Here is a 17911-nt window from a genome sequence, read left to right as displayed (position 1 = left end):
ACGGCAGCTGTAGTGTGTCGATGTGTATTTTCCGTAGGTATTGTTTCTGTGCCATGACCAATTGTGTTTTGCTTTTTCAAGAGCAGATCTTTTGTGACAGTTGTGCCTTTTGTTTTTTCTGCGAGGTAACCTTGGAAATCTTCTTTTTCTGCCCCGACTACGAAGGAAAAAGCAAAACATGTCACTCAAATGTATTCCCGGAGGCCTGTCCTTCCTCAAACTACCATGTAAAATAAAAACATTTTTAAAAAAAATAATACATGTAATGGTTTGCCTATCTGTGCTTAAAAATACACTTATGAGAAATAACATACCAGTCTTTATGCAGAAAATGTAGAAGAAATTATGTAGATGTCACATTCTACAAAGTATAGACTAAAGGGAGGGAGTCTTGTCCCCACTTGATTTGCTTCCCCATTTTAAACAATTGTGTATAAGTGCAGTCTGGCATATCTATACTATATATATCTCATATAGTCTGACTTGTAGGCATATGGTCTATCAACAGCAGCAAGCAGAGTCTTATTATCACGATCTAAATTTCCTTTAGGATTTTGCCATACTGAATTACTGGTTCACTTCACAAGTAAAGCTGAAAAAATCAAATGAGTAAGCCAAAATGAGCAAAAAATAAAAATATAGCATTTGAAAAAACAATTGAAAAGTCTTAATGCTGGGATTTTGCATATAATGAAAGTCATTTACTTGACAGTGAATGTGAGTCATGCTTCAGACTTAAATAATCTCAACCCCATTGTGGCGGACACAAATTTGGAAAAAAAAAAAGTTAATGATGACCCATTAGTGTGCAAATGATGACTCGATGTCATCACTGTTAGCTGTGGCCGTCATCGTTGGCCCATATGCTAATTTAATTAATTTCATGTTTCATTGTGACAGCTACCAATATAGATGATAAACAAGGATAACGATGGCCTATCATAGGTGTTCATGTGAAATAACGTATGACACATGGGCAGAGTGGTATGTTGATTAATTAAATATGTATCTCATTTCTCCGTAGCAGCTGATTTATGTATTCATTTTAATTTGCCATCCTAGATAATTGGAGGAAAGAGGTAGAAACTACAGATAGCTGCTATTTGTGACTATGATGTGGCACTGTTGACAGGGAAAATAAAAAAACATTTGGGAAATGCATTAGCTGTGTATCACCTTGCTGAGAACCACAGTGTTCTAATTAAAATACAAAAAGTATTCAACAAATCTGCAGACTCTGTCAATTAACTATTCATCAGCAGAGGCACAAATGAGGATGAAAACAGTAGCTGCTGGTCCGTATCCAAAATCTAAGCAGCAAAATGAGTACATACCTGCGAACAGGAGAAATCCTAGAGCGAAACAGTCCAGCCGTCTCATTTCGGTTCCCTCTTGTTTAAAATTATTCAAACCCAAGTGTTCCTATCACCGTTTAATCCAACTGAGCAGACGGTACCGGCTCTTTGCAAACACTCACAGATGGTGCCATGCCTTTCAGGGAGGTTTTTGTCCTCTCCAGTTCATTTACACACGGATTAGATTTCCCAGTAACCCTTCCCTTTTCGAGTCTCTCTCTCAACTACATGGCCCAAAGATGTTAAGAACAGCACATAAAGATATATGTATCGGCAAACTGCTTCCAAACTTAAATATTTGTGCTATTGCTCTTTTTGACAGCACTTCACGGTGAATAAGAAAAAGACCTTCAAGAATGATGAATACATGTTGACGGTTCACGTCTCCAAGGCGTTTTCCTGTTGAAGGACCATCACTATGTGAAAGTTGGTTGATCATTTCAGTCGTTATGAATCCAACATTGAAGGTTAACACCTATACCTATACAAGTGAGCTCTTCAAACACGGATCTTGTTTAATCTAAGCAGTGTGTCCGGTTGAATATATTTTTACTATTTACTTTTCAGGACAGAAATTTGAATTTATTTCATAAAATATCAATATTTAAACTTAAGAAAGCAATATACATATGGTGAAGATGACTTAACTTGTCCTTCCATCTGCATGCATTCATGCTAATTACCTTTATGGCTCCACAAGGCCATGAAAAACAATGACATCTGAGAACTATGCTATTGTTTATGACCTTGTTTATGTAGATATGACAGTTATGAGTGGGATCTTAATTAAATAAAACGTATACCTCGCAATTTGAACTAAACTCAAACCTAAACATAATACAGGAACAGAAGTACAGAATAAAGCATCAATGGGTTCACGAGATGAGCTTCAGACAGGAATGTAGGATCTCAAGGCCGTGTAGTTCTCGAAGTTTGTTCACATGTCTGAAAATGGAGAGAAACGTACGGTTCGGTTAGCGTTTGACTGGAGCAACACTTGTGTGAGTTGCCTGGAGGAGTATAAAAGCCTTCCTATATAAAGAGACGTATTTGTTGCTGACAGCTCCGAGCTCTCACCGGGGATACTATGTTATAGTTACATAATCAGAGGAGCTTCAGTGCACGGATGATGCCCTACAGCAGTACGTCATTTAAAACAGGAAGAGAATAAACAAGCTCATCAGGAAGGTGAGCTCGATCATAGCGATTGAACCTGACAATTCAGCAGCTGCTGGAGGAGAGAACAGTGACAAAGTTCAATAAGGAATCCTATATATACAGCATGTTTATTTATTACATAGGTTTTTGTTTAACTTGTATTATGCCGTATTTATATATTTGAACACACACATTTTATATTTATCTACCCATTTTGAGTTTTGTTATGTCACAGTGATCTTTACACTAAATATTTCCTTCATATTTGAGTCCAAGTTAACAGTTTTGCCAAGTTTTCCGTCAAGCCATTCATTATATATTGTTTTCACAAAAATGTGAGGGATGGACAGATGGACAGACAACCTGAAAGCATAATGCTGGTATGGAGATATTTTTCAACTGAAAATTCATTAGAAACTTTTTTTTAATTACTAATTAGCCAATTTACAGATTTCTTGGCAAAAATGCAGTTCCAGCTTCTCAAAGTCGAGGATCTGTTGTGAATGTAAATTTAACGTCTTTGTGATTTTGACGAAGGAAGATAACAGCTTGGGTAATTAAACTGGGCATGACGATCAATCTGAAAAATAACTGGATTATTGTATTTTAAGATTATTAAAAAGTAATTTGATGTAGCCCGCCCTAAACTATGTGCAAACAGTAGCAACAGCGAGAGGCTAAATGAGCTAAAATTGAATAAAACAATTCAAATGAAGCGAAACCCAACTCTCTTTGACACTCCCATTTCTGTTTTCTTTATCTACCATTAGCAGCACACACAATATAAAATGCATTAATCGCACTAAAGGCATGGCTCTGCCTGCTCCATTATGATTAAGAGGTAAATCCACTGTGAATAAATGTTGCAGCGGTTACCAGGCATTAGCGCCGTTAGCCAGTTAACACAAGTACCAAATGACACACGCAGTATTCCAAGTTGGTCGATGTTGGCAGGAGAAAACAAAATTACCAGTCACCCTGAGCCAAAACCATACATTTCTGTAGCAAAAACCTATTGTGGCTCCAGGCTAGTTTCTAGATCGGAAACTTGTTGTTTATAGAGTGGTGTGAGAGTGCACCTGGGTTCAGATCGACACAGCTTCCCAAGAGCAATCGCTGCATTCTGCTGCACAGCTGTCCTCTTGGCGTCCCCTGCAGCACGGCGCAGCAGCAGCAGCACGATATCACTGCCCAGCAGGTGAGTGGCGACTCCATCCAACTCAAGGCAGTGGGCCAAGCACAGGGCTGCATTCCCCAACACCATCTCATCACAGCTGGAACTCAGCAAGTGACGTAAAATGGACAGTTCTGTGCAGGACGGTAAATGGAGACAATGCGTCAGCAGCAGATTTACTGTAAACTGCGCTCGCGCACATGTACATGAATATACACACATGCCCCCGTTCTCCGCACAATCTGAATATTGGGTCAGCTCTGAAATATTATCCGTGGACTAATGAAGGCGCTTGTTAATGCTAACATGTCAATCATTTCTCACTTTTATCAGACTTCACCAGCTCCCCCCGTGCCAAGTGACTGACAGCAGTGCACACTGTCAGAGTTTTAATGGCATACTTAGTGACAGTCCTCCCGGTTCCCTGCGTAGGAAAGCACAAATAAAACGACGACATTAAACACGTGTTTAGAGTGCACGTTTGTTAACTCTTCATTTCAAGTCTGAATAAATAAAACAGCAATTAGTGCAAATCTAAATCATATGTTTAGACTTCAAATATGGGTCAGAGATGGAAACACTGATATGAGTAGGGCAATTTCCCTCAATATCATTAATCCTTAATATTATAGGTTTGACCAGTGGTGAATATTTAAATATCTGGCCTTGTTCTACTTTTTTTGGCAAGTGTTACTACTATCAGGATAACAGCAACCATTAATAATTCAAAAACCAGTATTATAATTTAGTTTGAATTATACACCTTCAGCAGTCGGCGCATGGTCCCGACCACTTCTCCCTGAATAACATGCTGAATGGCTTCAGAGGACTGAGGGAGAACAGTGCTCAACACACCTGTGGCTCTCTGGAGGACAAAGACAAATGCTAGGATTAGAGAAGAAAGTAAGGAGTGAAAAATAGAGGAGAAAGGCTCAATGGAAATAGCCAGGATACAGGATCAAGAGAAAACTGCTGTGGGAGGAAAGGACACTAGCTGAGAGAAACCTGTCAAAGGAAAAACAGCTCCAACAAGGAGATGAAAAGAATGTGTGGCTGGAGAAAGGTGGAGGGCAGGAAAACAGAAAACAGCTCTTTCAAGGCCTGAAATATGCAGGCGTCATGGAGTGAATCTGTAAAAAAAAAAAAAAAAGTACATTGTAAAGACAGTGAGAGTGTTGCATGAGTGAACATAAAATTACAGTGACCAGTTCAAGGACAGAAGAAGAAAAGGAAAGAACAAAAAAAACAAAAAGAACAACCTTAAGAATATAGCATACAAATCCACTGAGGAGTAAATCCATTGAATTACAGATATACAAGTCAATCTGAGGGCAGTTTAGACATTTGAAGGTAAAAATAACTGAGTAGCTCCTCAGTGGAAAAATAAAACATATAGATTTTTGAATTATTTTTTACGTCAAAATGACACTAATTTTCAACAAATGAAATCACAACGTGAAAATGTACAAATCATACATCCAGTGAGGTAATGAAACATTTAAACTACTGACAGGAGTAAATAACAATGACAATCTTGTAAAAATACAATGATGTACTGGGAAATCTTTTGAATTTTTGTGGATTTTACTTGTACCACCCACCTGGAACAGACCAGGCACCCCCACCCCATAGCAATGACACTCCTTGATGGCAGCAGCCGAGAGGAGGATGCGCAACACCTGTTGAGTCAAGTGAGTCATTGGGACAGTCCTAATGCACCTTTAAATACCTCTGTGGAGTCTTTTAATGTTTACTTAATGTTCTTATAGAAGGGCTAATTTTCCCTCATGGTTGGAAACAAATGGCAAATGAGTCAAACTGTGTAGCTTCTTATCCTTCCTGGCACATAAATGCTTGTTTTATTTACACTCTTCTACACAAAGTGATGGGATGTTAGGGATAAATGAATAGCAGCACCCCCGGTGATAATTGCGTTGAAAGTGGCACAGGATTGAGGTCTTAACCATTATTGAGAATCTTCATTCACCTAAAGTCAAGCAATGGCGTAAGCAAAGTAAAATGTTGAGGACATGTAAAAGGATAACTTGATAAAAAGAGCTAGTGAGGCATAAAGTGAACACCAAAGAGACAGATGGGGGGAATGTAGGACTCTCGTGGCACTGCATAGGCAGCTTGAAACTGCTGTAAAAGCCATTAGCACAAACAAGAGCACCTACAGCTGGAGTTTCAATCAAATGTTACGACATATATAGGATATATATATGTGTACACACACGCACACACACACACACATATATATGTCGCCTGTACGCTGTGGATTGCTATTACAATCTTTTGGGTTACATTACAGGTGAGCTCACTCTCTAGAATGAGCCCATTATTCAACACATACATGAATTTATTTTCGTGTAGTTACCTGCATAGATTTGTTTGAAAAACAATAAAAAAAAAAATCACAAGAGTGTTCATCAGTACAGTGGTATATGTAACCTCTTAGGTTCAATATACTACTAAGTTTTTTTCATTTAAGGTTCACTTACAGTTATGATTCCTCCGTCATTATCCCTCAGCAGGCCCAGGCAGCATTCACAAAGTGAAACAGCATGCGCCTTCAAAAAGGAAGAGATGTGAATTTAGCCAATTTTCACATACATTTCACCTTTAAATAGACAAAATCACACATTACGGACTGGAAAATTGCTCTCCCTTTGATTCCCTGGTGAAATCGCTTATCAATCTTTTCATATTATATTCAGTTTCACCAGCACGCTGTCTTTTTTCGCTCATTAACTAAAACAGCAAGGCATCGCCCGTCTTACCTGGATGACCGGAGAGGTGATCGTTGAAATGTTGATGATCAAGCCAAGGATAGGGTAAAGGATCTCATTGTATTCAGGTGCACAGCAATGCTTCTGCAGAGAAAGACAACTAAACCTTACTGAACGGAAAACACACCTACATTTTGTCTATTTCTGGCAGCAACTCGATAATAAAGTGTGTTTAGCACTTTCCTAAAGAAAGGGTGGAAATCATTAACCGTACTAACGATGACAGTGAGGAAGGTCGTCCAACACTCTGTGTCATGAGCGAGCTTGTGACATATGACGTCATCCCGAGCCATGCAGCCCAGGGCAGATATCAGTGATGGAAGGACATGTTTATTGGACGTGCTGATATTCCTCTGAAAAATGGAAGCAGACGGATGTGCACATTTGCGCATATATACACATTGCATTTAAAATGAACTTTGGCACCTTGGTATGTCTCACCAGTATCGTCGTGACAGGCACAATGACCGAGTCTGTGAGCTCGCTTCTCAACCGAACGCAAAATCTGCAAGAAAATATGTAAGCATGTGTGTTGTAAATGTCAAGCACACATAGTAGAGCTGGACTGGAATTTCCTTTTTTGTCATCGTGCTGATTCTTCTACTATATTTTATATTTATTAATTGCATTGTTAAAAAATATAGGCCATCTCTGCTCAGGGGCCTGACATCCTTCTAACTCAAAGCAGAGCTGTGAATAACACACTTCAGTTTAAGTAAATAAAAAAAATAAATAAATAAAGTGAAGGCAACGTGCCAAAGACCTCAGCTGTGTGGGAACACTTTAAACTGCGTAATGACTAGACAAAGGCAGCGTGCCAAATATGCATTTTGAATCTGGCCTTCCTTGCTGGCGCAACAAGCATATGAAGTCACTTGGATACTATCAGTAGTATTGTCACTGTGCGAAAGAGTGAGACTGTCCCTCAGTCAAAGCTTTGAATATTTATATAGGGACAAGTGGAGGAAGCTTCTTGAGATGTGTCCCCAGCCTTAGCCTTCCTCCCTGGGCTCCTTTCTTAAAAACACCTTCCTCCATCCCATCAGTCTCTCTTGGGTCCTGTCAATTAATTAATTAAGGCGTGGTCTAGTAAGTGAATATGCTGAATAAATGTGAACACTTGTCCAAGATTTCTCTTCCGTGTGTCCGATGCCCTAAAACCGCAGAAAAACCCTTATGGCCTTTCACTCCACAAATACACAAAGTGGCTGAGGCATACATACAGCACAATTCAATTTAGTGCTCACATAGCATTGATTGTCATGTCTCTGAAGATTCTCACTCATCCACAACAAAGTCCGTAAAAAGGCAAATGGATTTGCTGTGTATGAGCCCTGCACAGTCCATTTCTCTTTGACTCGTCACTTAAAAACAATAGTTTAGTTCGCTGTATGCTATGTGCACACGGTTTACTATATATACATTGATGTGTATATTCGTACTCATCCTGCCATTGTTTTACCAAGGAGAGATTCATGAGATCTGGAATCAGTATGCACCGTTTGCGTGTTAATTTTTCAGACCAAAACAAAACATCACAGAAAACCGAGCATTGACACAGCCGAGCCTCTACAATGAGGAGAAGACCTTTGTAGGATACAATACATTTTGGAGTGACTCTCTTTGAGGCATAGACAAGAAAAATTGATCTCCCCATTTCACTGCTTGACACCTCAACTTATTTCCTGCCGTGCCTGGGTTGTCCTTTCATGTCTATTTTCATGAGGCGCCAGAAAGGGAAACGGGGAACAGCCTTTGCCTTCAAGTGAATAACACCTGAATAGCACATGTTGATTTATTCAAGATGCCGCGTGTTACGTTTCTCTGAGGACAGCGCCGGTCTATGAGCGGAGTTCAAAGTCCTTTTAATAAATCCGGATATGTTGTATGGGATGATGATAATCTATCTGATGGGTCATTTTCTGAATAGTGCGGAGTGTCTGAAAATATGTACAGAATGTGTGGAAATAAAATGAATCATTCTCTACAGTGTGAGGCTGTGATGTTGCTTTGCCGTGCATCATTAATACTTGTTTTCCCCTGCGAAGCTTTCCAGAATCTTGACCGCTTTGTTCTCCTGCAGCTGCTTTGGCCTGGAGATGCACGCCATGAGGTTCTTCACTAACCTTTATATTTAGATTAAGAGTAAAGAAGGAGGATAAAAACGGACGTAGGCGGAAATTAAAAAGAGAAGGAGAAAGGGAAGAAATAATGAAAATTAATAAATCATTTGATAAAATGACAGGCTCCTACCTTTCCTAGTGATAACTGAGATAATAATGCACAAAACAAAACAAAATATAAACCTTATTGTATGTTACAGTTAGACCACTCAGTATTAATGGAGCAATGATATATATATAAAAAAAAAAATTATCTTGCAACATCATAAAATGGATGTGGCAATAGGTCTGACAATGAAAAACATACGGCTCGGGGCTGACCCAAATTCCACTGATTATTATGGGAGGAGGTAACAGGAAAAGCATTACCATTTCTGTATACTATACAATTCACCACCCCTGCGGTGTGTTCAGGATTTGGTTGGCGAGAAATACATTTTAACTTCGACTTTCATTAGCTGCATCTGCTGACAACATAAATAAAATGACTTACATGGGCAAATTCAGGCTTTCAATGGCCAGATGCCTGCCATGCGGCGTCTGTGAATATAAACACAGTACCGCCAGGCTTTCGTTCCCTACTGCAACATGCTCAGATGTTACCAACTGAACAATGGCCTGTCTGGCGACTGGGCACGTCATCAACATTCTCTTGTTTTCGTCTGAAAACAAATAAAATCGACAGTAAGTTGGACACACTGAATACAGTACTGCTTTAGGTTTCCAAGGAGCAACAACCTACTCCTTAAACATTGCGTCATGTTGTGATGCTTCACACTTGACATGATTTGCTGTTCATGTCATGAACGTACACACACTGCGCATAGCAATGTAAATAACCCGTCAACGTCAGCGCAAAGACAGACACTCACATAGCTCGTGTCATTCAAAGACAAATAAAGGCTCGAGAAAACACAGACGAGACGTGCTGCAGCGAGACAAAATGGAGAATTAAATAAGTATTCATTATTTAATTATCCCCTCTGTTCCCCAATAAATGGATGTGGGCAAATTAACGCACTGTCAAAGACAGAATATTAAGCATAATTTAATTATCTACATACCATTTCCACAACAAATCACCCTCCATAATTTCAGGACGGACGCGCACAACTTGTGACTGTCTGGATCATTTGTTTTCTGTGAAAGGCACCTGTGGAGAGAGATAGAAAAATAAATTTAAATCTGCATGAATGTTTTTTTTTTTAATAAACTTGTGCCAAAACAAGAAATGAAAGAACTAGAACTGCATAATGTAATGTTTGGCACATATTATTATAAAAAATAATGCCATCTTGTCGCAGCAAGTACGTAAATACAGTATATTGCCACTAAAACCATATGTTGTTATATAACTTTAAATCACTTTAAACCTTTTCACACTTTATATATCAGTTACAACAGCCCATGATCGGAGTCCACCTTCAGATTGTGATCAGGACAAGCAACAATGTAACAATGGCCTTTCTTTGCTACATGGCTCACACAGGTCTGTGGTTTTCCTGGCTCACAAAAGCATCCTTATTTTCATCAAGCTCAGACTGCTCTTTCTTTGCACCCTCCACTTTTGCGGACACCGTGTTCTAATTTGGATAATGACGGGGCTAACAATGGACAACACGGAAAGTGTGTGACACTTTAATAATAACCCCACTGATCTGACACGAGGGAGTCATAATTTGTATCTTGTACAAAAACACACCCTCTTTCTGGGACAGAACTCGAGGCCTTTGCTCATTTCAGCGCTCGTCTCAATCTCTTGTGTGATCATCTTTTCTTCTTTGGGCTAACACAAAAACAACCAGAGAGACAGAGAGAGAGGGAGAGGGGGCGGTGAATGATCTCTCTAGTTTAGACCATCATTGTTTCTGTATGCCCCTGTCTCTGGGTCCATCTGTCAAAGCTCCACAGAGGGCTGACTGCTACCTCTCCCTCTGGTCTCCTTACCTCCTCACTGTGCCATTGCTGTTGATGATACTAAAGCCATTGTTCAGCCTGAAAAGCGTCTGCCCTGTACCTGTTAGAAGAGAACAGCAGATAGTGTAAGAAGGCAGAAAACTGTGTATCATCACCTGACAGCCTGGGGGCTTTACCGAAACTCAACACCTTCCTGTTTTATGTTGCACTGTTCACTGCTCTACAGTCAAGGACGCGAGAGAAAATGTTAAATAAAATATGGGGAGAGATAATGATTCATCGAGGAATAGTCTATTTTACCACTTAGATGGTGAAATGTTGAATGCAGAGAGTAGAGCAGAGCAGAGAATGAGTACTTTTAGGGGAGAAATCTTGTAATGTCAACCCTGCTGAGATCCTTTCAGCTGTGAGTTATGTAAGTTTTGCCCTTTTCTGTTGAATGGCACTGTGAGACAGGCATTATATCATTTGACATGACACTTGTATTCATCTAAAGAAAGAAAAAAGAGGAAATGGATAAGAAATGTTCATTTTGCACAGGGCAGGCTGTGCAAAAGAATATGGTGTATTACAAATAAGTGTTACGGCAAAAAAGAGAGTGGTAGCATTACGCTGTGATGTCGGGTGTTTTTAGTTTTTTGGTTTAAGCTTTAATCCATCAATTTCATCATCCTTGGCCATGTGGTCAAAGTACCCGAAACTTTCAATGCTTATAAGACACCACCAGTGCGGTCAAGCTTTTGAAAACCACTTCATCTCAACTTCTTTCCTAACTCAAATTACTTAATAAAGTCTCCTGAGAGGGCCATTCACCTTGATAAATCGTGCCGCTTTTGTACCACTTGTGTTGAAAAACCTCCAATTTCCGCCTCATGGCAATGCCTAAAAAGAGTTGCATTGGCTGTGCGGAGTTTCAAAGTCACTTACTGGGTCAAAAACATTCACCAAAATATCAGATGACACAGGAAGGGTGAAAAACCTGGTGGAGATCAACTGCTGCCTGTCTATCACGGTCCCTTTTCAGACAGCAGAGGACGTTGGTCAGCAAATTATACTCACTGTCCAAGTCTTTGGTATTATTACAAAAGTGGAGCATGATGTGAAACTGCTCGTGTCCGACGAATAACAATCTGAGAAAGGGCAGTGAGTGCATCTACTTGCCTAACCCGTCATTTGATTCACCAAAAACCTTAAGCAACAAGCAAAGGTGCTACAAACAAGCCAAAGTAGCCAGGCACTTTCTGCGACCATTTCCTCCCACTGTGGGGCAGTATGGGACACAGTAACTTCTTTCTAGTGCTGCTCTAATGTCAGCTATAGCTTTTTTCAACTAAGTGGAATGTTCTCTCTTTTCTTGGTCAGGAATCAGAAATACAGGGCCCCCTCATGACTATTCAGTAAATAATAAATAAATAATTGATACTGTATTGATCCCTGAGGGGAAATTATGTTCCCGCTGTTCCTGTAAACTGGAGGTTAGGTGCTTGCTCAGGGCACCGCAGCCAAGGGTGGGACCCTTCAGCCATTTCTAACCACTACTCCATAGATCCCCACTGTCACTGAAATACCTATATGGTTTGATAATCCTGGCATGTTGCTGGACTCATGTCCATCTGGAGGGCTTAATAGAGTTAATAGACAGATACCAACACTCACTACATACCTACTCCATACTGAGACTATTGTAGAGCACCCACTATCACTGATGTTTTATTAAACTGCACCCGAGACAGCTCCACAGTAACTGCCTTTTCTGTTATCCCACAACAAAGCCCCTCTACGGCTGCAAATAAAGTTAACATAAACCTGTACAATAAAGGCCTCAGACTTAATTTATTTATTTGGCTGCTGGAACAGCTGACGTAACTGTCTTACAACAGCACATTCAGCAGTTCAGCAACCAAATTTGATCGTCCTTTACACGCGGGAATGCCTAATACAGCTCACTGAGATGTCACAAATTAAATAATACCAGCAGGTTTCACTCCTCTCCACGACAACTGGTCTCTGATCTGATGACAGCTCTGATAACAGCAGATACAAAGAAAGTAGTTTTGTGGAGCCATATCTAATATGCGACTTTATGGTTTTACATAGTGTTATGAAACATACATATGTTGTTTATATCCTCTGTGTAGTGGCTTTATAGTCCACATAGGACAAGCAAATGGAGCGTGAAGGGAGATTTGTGATGGACAATGTTAGGTCTCCATTGTCACAGAAGACAACAAGAAGCAGTTCATTTTTGCAGCCCGCCTTCACCTGTTGCCATGCTCTAAGATGTTTCCTGTGAGTTCTTAAGAACCATAATAATTCTTTTTTCCCCCCTTCCTTAACCATTTTTTTCCTGAAAGCTGATCTTTTGCTATCAATTTAGCAACACATGTGGAAAATGGGGGCACCAGTGAAGCAGGTTATTGAAGAAAAACTGGGCACAAAGAGATTAGAGGAGAAACATAATTGGGCTTCGTCCGACAGAACACTCACAATCAGTAAGTGCCTGTGACAGAATCTCCAGCCCTCCACAGTAGTAGAGAGGCATCTGGTCGGGCACTGACAGCTTCTCCAGCAGCTGGGGCACTGCTGTGGCCTTCCTCTCCCCCTTGTCAAACTCTTGCCTTGCATTTATCTCCTGACGCTCTCTCTCTTCTTCCAAATCTACTCGGCTCAGGTATTCTACAAAGGGAAAGAGAAAGAGGCAGGAGAAGCAGGAGAAAGCGAGTTATTCCATAGCAGTAATGCTTAATGCATTGTATGAGACATGCCATCCTAAAAAGACACCCCTTTTATCAAGGAGGACGGCAAGCTTTATGAGTTTTACCTTTCAAAAAAAAAATAATAATAATAATTAAGGTACTAAACAGTGGTTACAAATCAAAATGATCACGCAGCTAACACAAAAATCTGAACTGAAAGTGGCAAAAAATGCCCTTACCTTTCACCATCTCCATTTTCACTGGTTCAATTTCCCGTATCTTTTCAAAGCAGTTTCTTGCCTGAAAAGGAATGAATATTCGTCATCACTTGGTACATGATGTGCATCACTGTTCCCTATGAAACCCTAAAAAAGACCGTGGCCATTCTGAAAAGTCACAATTTCCCAGCAAGTGCATTATATAGAAAAATACGGATATAGATATAAGCCTATTTCGCAATGCATAGTGTGAAAACAGACACTATAGGAGACTGCCATGGCCACATGTACTTTCTGGAGAATCCTTACGAGCATTATTTTCACTTTCAGTAAAAAAAAATAAAAAAAAAAAAAAAATCTGAATGTAGCATTGCTTTTCTGCTGGTTTTATGTCAACTATAACTGTCTGCAGAGCAATATGTAAAAACATGTGTGATTAGTTGTAATGAGAGGTAATTATGCTCACCTCGTTATATTTCTTCAATCCCAGATACGCTTTGCCCATGTGTAGATAAGCCTTTATGCAGCTCTCATTACACTGACAGAGAGAAAATGATCATGGGAGTGTGTTACAGCAGTTCATCAGCAGCACATCTATGTAATGGTGGTTTAATGTTTCTGCCCTGATAAGACGAGCACAGTGAGAGCAAACCATTCAATCTTAATGTCACAGACAAGCACTGTGGAAAGCTTGCTATGTGTTACAGTGACATGTTTATTGAAAATCAAGACGAAACTTGTGCAGACAGTTTACCTGAAAAAAACAAAGATACTGAAGACCAATGATACTATTAGCACTATTCCAAGCACGTCTAAACTGCTCAGGAGCTTCCAGGTTGTCTAATAGTGTCTCACAATGACAAATGACTGATCTTAGTCCCCAGTCAGACCTTACCTTAAGGGCCCATTCACAGTCACTGATGGCCTCCTTGTACTTCCCCAGCTTGATGTAAGCCTGAGTAGATTTAAACATTGGGCAGACACTGATAACTGTACATCAAAAACTGACAAAACCATAAAACTGACAAAACAAAATAACAATGTAAAAAAAAAATGTGATTAGGTTGGTTGCTTTGCTTATAAAGCAATATACCCCAGAGCACTTTCAAGATGCTGGGTCTTTAAATTTTACAGATAAGTTAACTACTCGTGGTCACACAAAATTCAGAAATGTTGGTTCCACAGAGGCCTCAACCGCTTTATGTGGCACACAGAATGAGCTGTCCTTCAATTTCCTCTGACGAACAAAATATTTAGCTTTCGTTTCTTTCGCCCAGCATCTTAATGGAACCAGTCAACTCGTATGATTAAATTACAAGACGTTATTTGTGCTTTCACTGTAGAACGCTTAAAAGTTCAAAAACATATGCTGAAGACATTTACTTGTGCACGGTTGGTGTACAGTGGCTGCATGTCCCTTAGTTCAGCCAAGCCGTCGCTGTAAAACTTCGCAGCAGTTTCATAGTCTTCTTGAGCAAATGCTTCATTCCCTTTGTCTTTGAGTGCTGCAGTGAAACAAACATTGAAAAGGACACACTGCCGTTTCAGCACTGAGGTCGAAGTACGGCAAAATGTTCACCTCCAACAACATCTTTTAAGAACGGGGACTCACGCACCAGTCGCCTTTCTCTCTTGTGCGGCTCGTCTCACTCTCCTGTCTTCAGCATCTCTCTCCATCATCTTCATGAAATTTTCTGATCAACAAAAGTCCTCATAAGTTTTTGAAAGCCACTGTTTGTGAGTACTGAGTTCCAAGCATGGGTAGTGAGTTTTTACAAAGACAGCTGCAAGTGGGCTATAAATATCTGTTGGGGGGTAATTAAAAAAACACTTTAGCTTTCACCTCGTAGGCAAGCACAAAATTATGCTTTCTTCCTCATCATGAATTCAGTGTAGGGTGTGTTAGTTTCAGTAATGGCAGATTAAAACACAGTGGCGTGAAAGGTTTACGTGTTTCCAGCCGAACTGTTATTGATGAGCTTTACTCTGGTGAGACTTGAAAAGAGCTGTGCTGATATAAAGGGAAAGCAACTTTTTATGGAATACCACATTCAAGGGCGCAGAGTTGAATGGCGCCTCTTACTATATAAACACACTACATGCTAGCCTACGGGAGATCTGGCCCCTGCTTCCAGGACCTGGGTATTTCTACGAGTACTACCATGATGTAGCACACTGACAGACTAAACAGTAACTAAACACCATGGTTCATAACTTCATAGTAACAACAAAAACAAAAGACACACACACATATATATATACGTATCCTAGCATTTATCTTGAAAAGTGGAATATATAGATATCAGTTGCTTCTGTAAAAGACAGATTTTCTTAATGTGAACAGTGTAAGTGTGCTTAAACAATTAACTCACTGCAACGGACAAACACTACAACATGTTCTTTGCTCACCTGGACTTTCATTCTGTTGACTCTGTAAATCAAGGGAAAACATGATTAAAACAATGTTAACAAACTTTGCGTGCTTTATCTTGCTTTTCTAAAAAATAAAAAAGAATGAACAAAGTGAAAACAAGAACTTGATGGCAGTGTACTGTATATGTGCTGAGGGACACAGACAGCGAGAGCAGAAAGGCGGGGTGGACAGAGAGACAGGAAGGAGAAACAGACAGGGTGAGAAAGACTGAGAAAGACAGAGAGCAAGAATAGAGGTGTCACTGAAAGTGGTTGACTTTGTGTGCATGTGTCTACCGAGTAAGACTGGAGCGGTGGGTTTGTGTTGATTTTTGTCTTGTTGACTTTCGTTCTGCAGGGTTCATCTAAGGCACCAATGTAGCAATCAACATTGGCCATTGCTTTTTGCTGGACTTCGACATCAGACGACCTTAGATCCTCCACTAGCTGACCTGAAATGGATAAGTTATATATTTAGGATTTAATTTATTTTCCTACAGCATTTACACTAGCAAAAAAAATATCTACAAGGCTCTCACTTGTGCACACACGTGTTACAGTCTCCAAAAAATGTTACTAATTAATCTCCAGCTCCAAAGCTAAATAACGTTGGTCCTTCCACAACATGTATGGTAAGAAACATAAAGAGAACATCTGATATAGATGATTGTTTATGTCGTTATACTCACTTATTTTGTCGACATTCATCAAAAAACTCTCGAGATCCTCAAGTTTCTCCATCGCGTGTTCGGCTTTTTAAATTTAAGTTTTATTTTCCACTAGGCTACGTAACGTTACGTTTATTTTAGCTTAGCTAAAAGCTGAACGTTGTTTTCACTGTTGAGTTACCATAGTGACATGATGCCTTCAGGACGGCTCGTAAACCCTCCCACTAAACTTGAAACTGCGCACAATAGTAGCAATAACAACCGAAGTAAAAACGTGTGTTTTGTAATCTTATCTTTAGTTGTAAATACAATATGGCAACGTATATATTAGCCAAATAATCGATACCGATATTACATACTTTTGTTTATGCGTTGTCATTTTTTTTTTGTCACGAAAGCACTTGAAGGCAGCATCTCTGCCTTCAAGGGAGGTCAGGTTTCTGACCGAATCCAAGAAAATCCATCAAGCAAAAAGCTCAAGAGGATGTATTATGAATCAATATAAAATATTCTAAATGGCTGTAGTTATTCTTTGATATTGTCTCCATTTGACTGTAAATAACCCCTTTATCTGCCTATATTCTTTGCAGCCATAGTGGGCTGTGAGCTGAGGACTCTCAGCCAGAGATAACATAACATGTCTTTATCTCCTCAACACTAGAGTGAACCTTTTTTTAGAGTGACCACCTGGACATACGATTCAACATACAAGATACTTTATCAGTGCTTTAAAATGAAATTGTAGTGTTTCAGCAGTAGTACTTCACATCATCACAGTAAAAACAAAAAGCAGTCCAGCACAACAACAAGAAGATCTTATGCCTTAAAGTCCCTATTTGATTTTTCCCAGCAATAGATCTCCACTGCCTCCCGGTGGTTAAAGTCACATCTCTGTTGTGGTGAGATTTCAGTTTAATTTTATATGAATATTTAATCTTTCTGTAAGTTTGGTGTCGAACCTACATAGCAATCAGTAGTGTCTTAATGTCATTTAGAGTTTTGACAGGTGACACTAAGAAGATGAACTCATTCCTATAGAATACCGATAAAGTGTCCTCATCCTCACATCAGTGGAAGTAGTAAGAAAAAGCGAAATGTCACTAAAACAGCTAAAATTTGTTGTTGCTAAGCTATGTACTGTAACAAAACTGGCCATGCTCATTGCTAATGAAATGCGACCCAGAGTTAAACGGTTTCCATGGTGTTGCATGACAAGGCCCCAAATGTCTCTCAACTGTTTGTGCTTATCTGCTTTATTTGCTTCACGGGCAGAGTTTCTTCCACATACAAATACCTCTCTCTAAGTACTCCCCAGTATTTAATTTAAAAGTTTTGATGTTTTAACTCTTTATATTTAACGGTTATGTTGGACATTGCCGTTTTTGTGTTGCCCAGCACAAC

General features: G+C 39.7%; 1 protein-coding gene across 2 annotated transcripts; it reads right to left on the bottom strand.

Moving 5' to 3' along the window:
* Positions 1 to 674: 674 nt before the first annotated feature.
* ttc12 (tetratricopeptide repeat domain 12) lies at positions 675 to 16680 on the bottom strand. 2 transcript variants are annotated; one of them, XM_047593314.1, is made up of 21 exons: positions 16532 to 16680; positions 16140 to 16294; positions 15840 to 15861; positions 15047 to 15124; positions 14814 to 14935; positions 14326 to 14385; positions 13897 to 13968; positions 13452 to 13512; positions 13004 to 13192; positions 10547 to 10616; positions 9664 to 9752; positions 9093 to 9261; positions 8507 to 8602; positions 6918 to 6981; positions 6695 to 6829; positions 6468 to 6560; positions 6189 to 6257; positions 4451 to 4552; positions 4012 to 4111; positions 3593 to 3821; positions 675 to 2300 (listed from the first exon to the last, which is right to left on the bottom strand). In XM_047593314.1, the coding sequence occupies exons 1-21, from the start codon at positions 16581 to 16583 to the stop codon at positions 2231 to 2233; spliced, it is 2097 nt and encodes a 698-aa protein (XP_047449270.1). In that variant the 5' UTR covers positions 16584 to 16680; the 3' UTR covers positions 675 to 2230. The 2 variants fall into 2 exon arrangements, with proteins under 2 accessions (XP_047449270.1, XP_047449271.1); XM_047593315.1 differs by lacking the exon at positions 8507 to 8602.
* Between the last annotated feature and the right edge of the window lie 1231 nt (positions 16681 to 17911).

Source organism: Mugil cephalus, chromosome 9 (assembly GCF_022458985.1).
Source record: "Mugil cephalus isolate CIBA_MC_2020 chromosome 9, CIBA_Mcephalus_1.1, whole genome shotgun sequence".
Taxonomy (NCBI): Eukaryota; Metazoa; Chordata; class Actinopteri; order Mugiliformes; family Mugilidae; genus Mugil; species Mugil cephalus.
The sequence above is the reverse complement of the archived record's forward strand: the minus strand, read 5'-3'. Positions and strand labels throughout refer to the sequence as shown.

Excerpts from the sequence above, each read along its gene's own strand:
- ttc12 (XM_047593314.1), bottom strand. The coding sequence starts at position 16,583 with ATGGAGAAACTTGAGGATCTCGAGAGTTTTTTGATGAATGTCGACAAA. Across the intron at positions 10,617-13,003 it reads GTCACAGGCACTTACTGATT|GTACAGGGCAGACGCTTTTC; the intron begins GTGAGTGTTCTG and ends CTCTTCTAACAG. Across the intron at positions 6,982-8,506 it reads AGCTTCGCAGGGGAAAACAA|ATTTTGCGTTCGGTTGAGAA; the intron begins GTATTAATGATG and ends ATTTTCTTGCAG.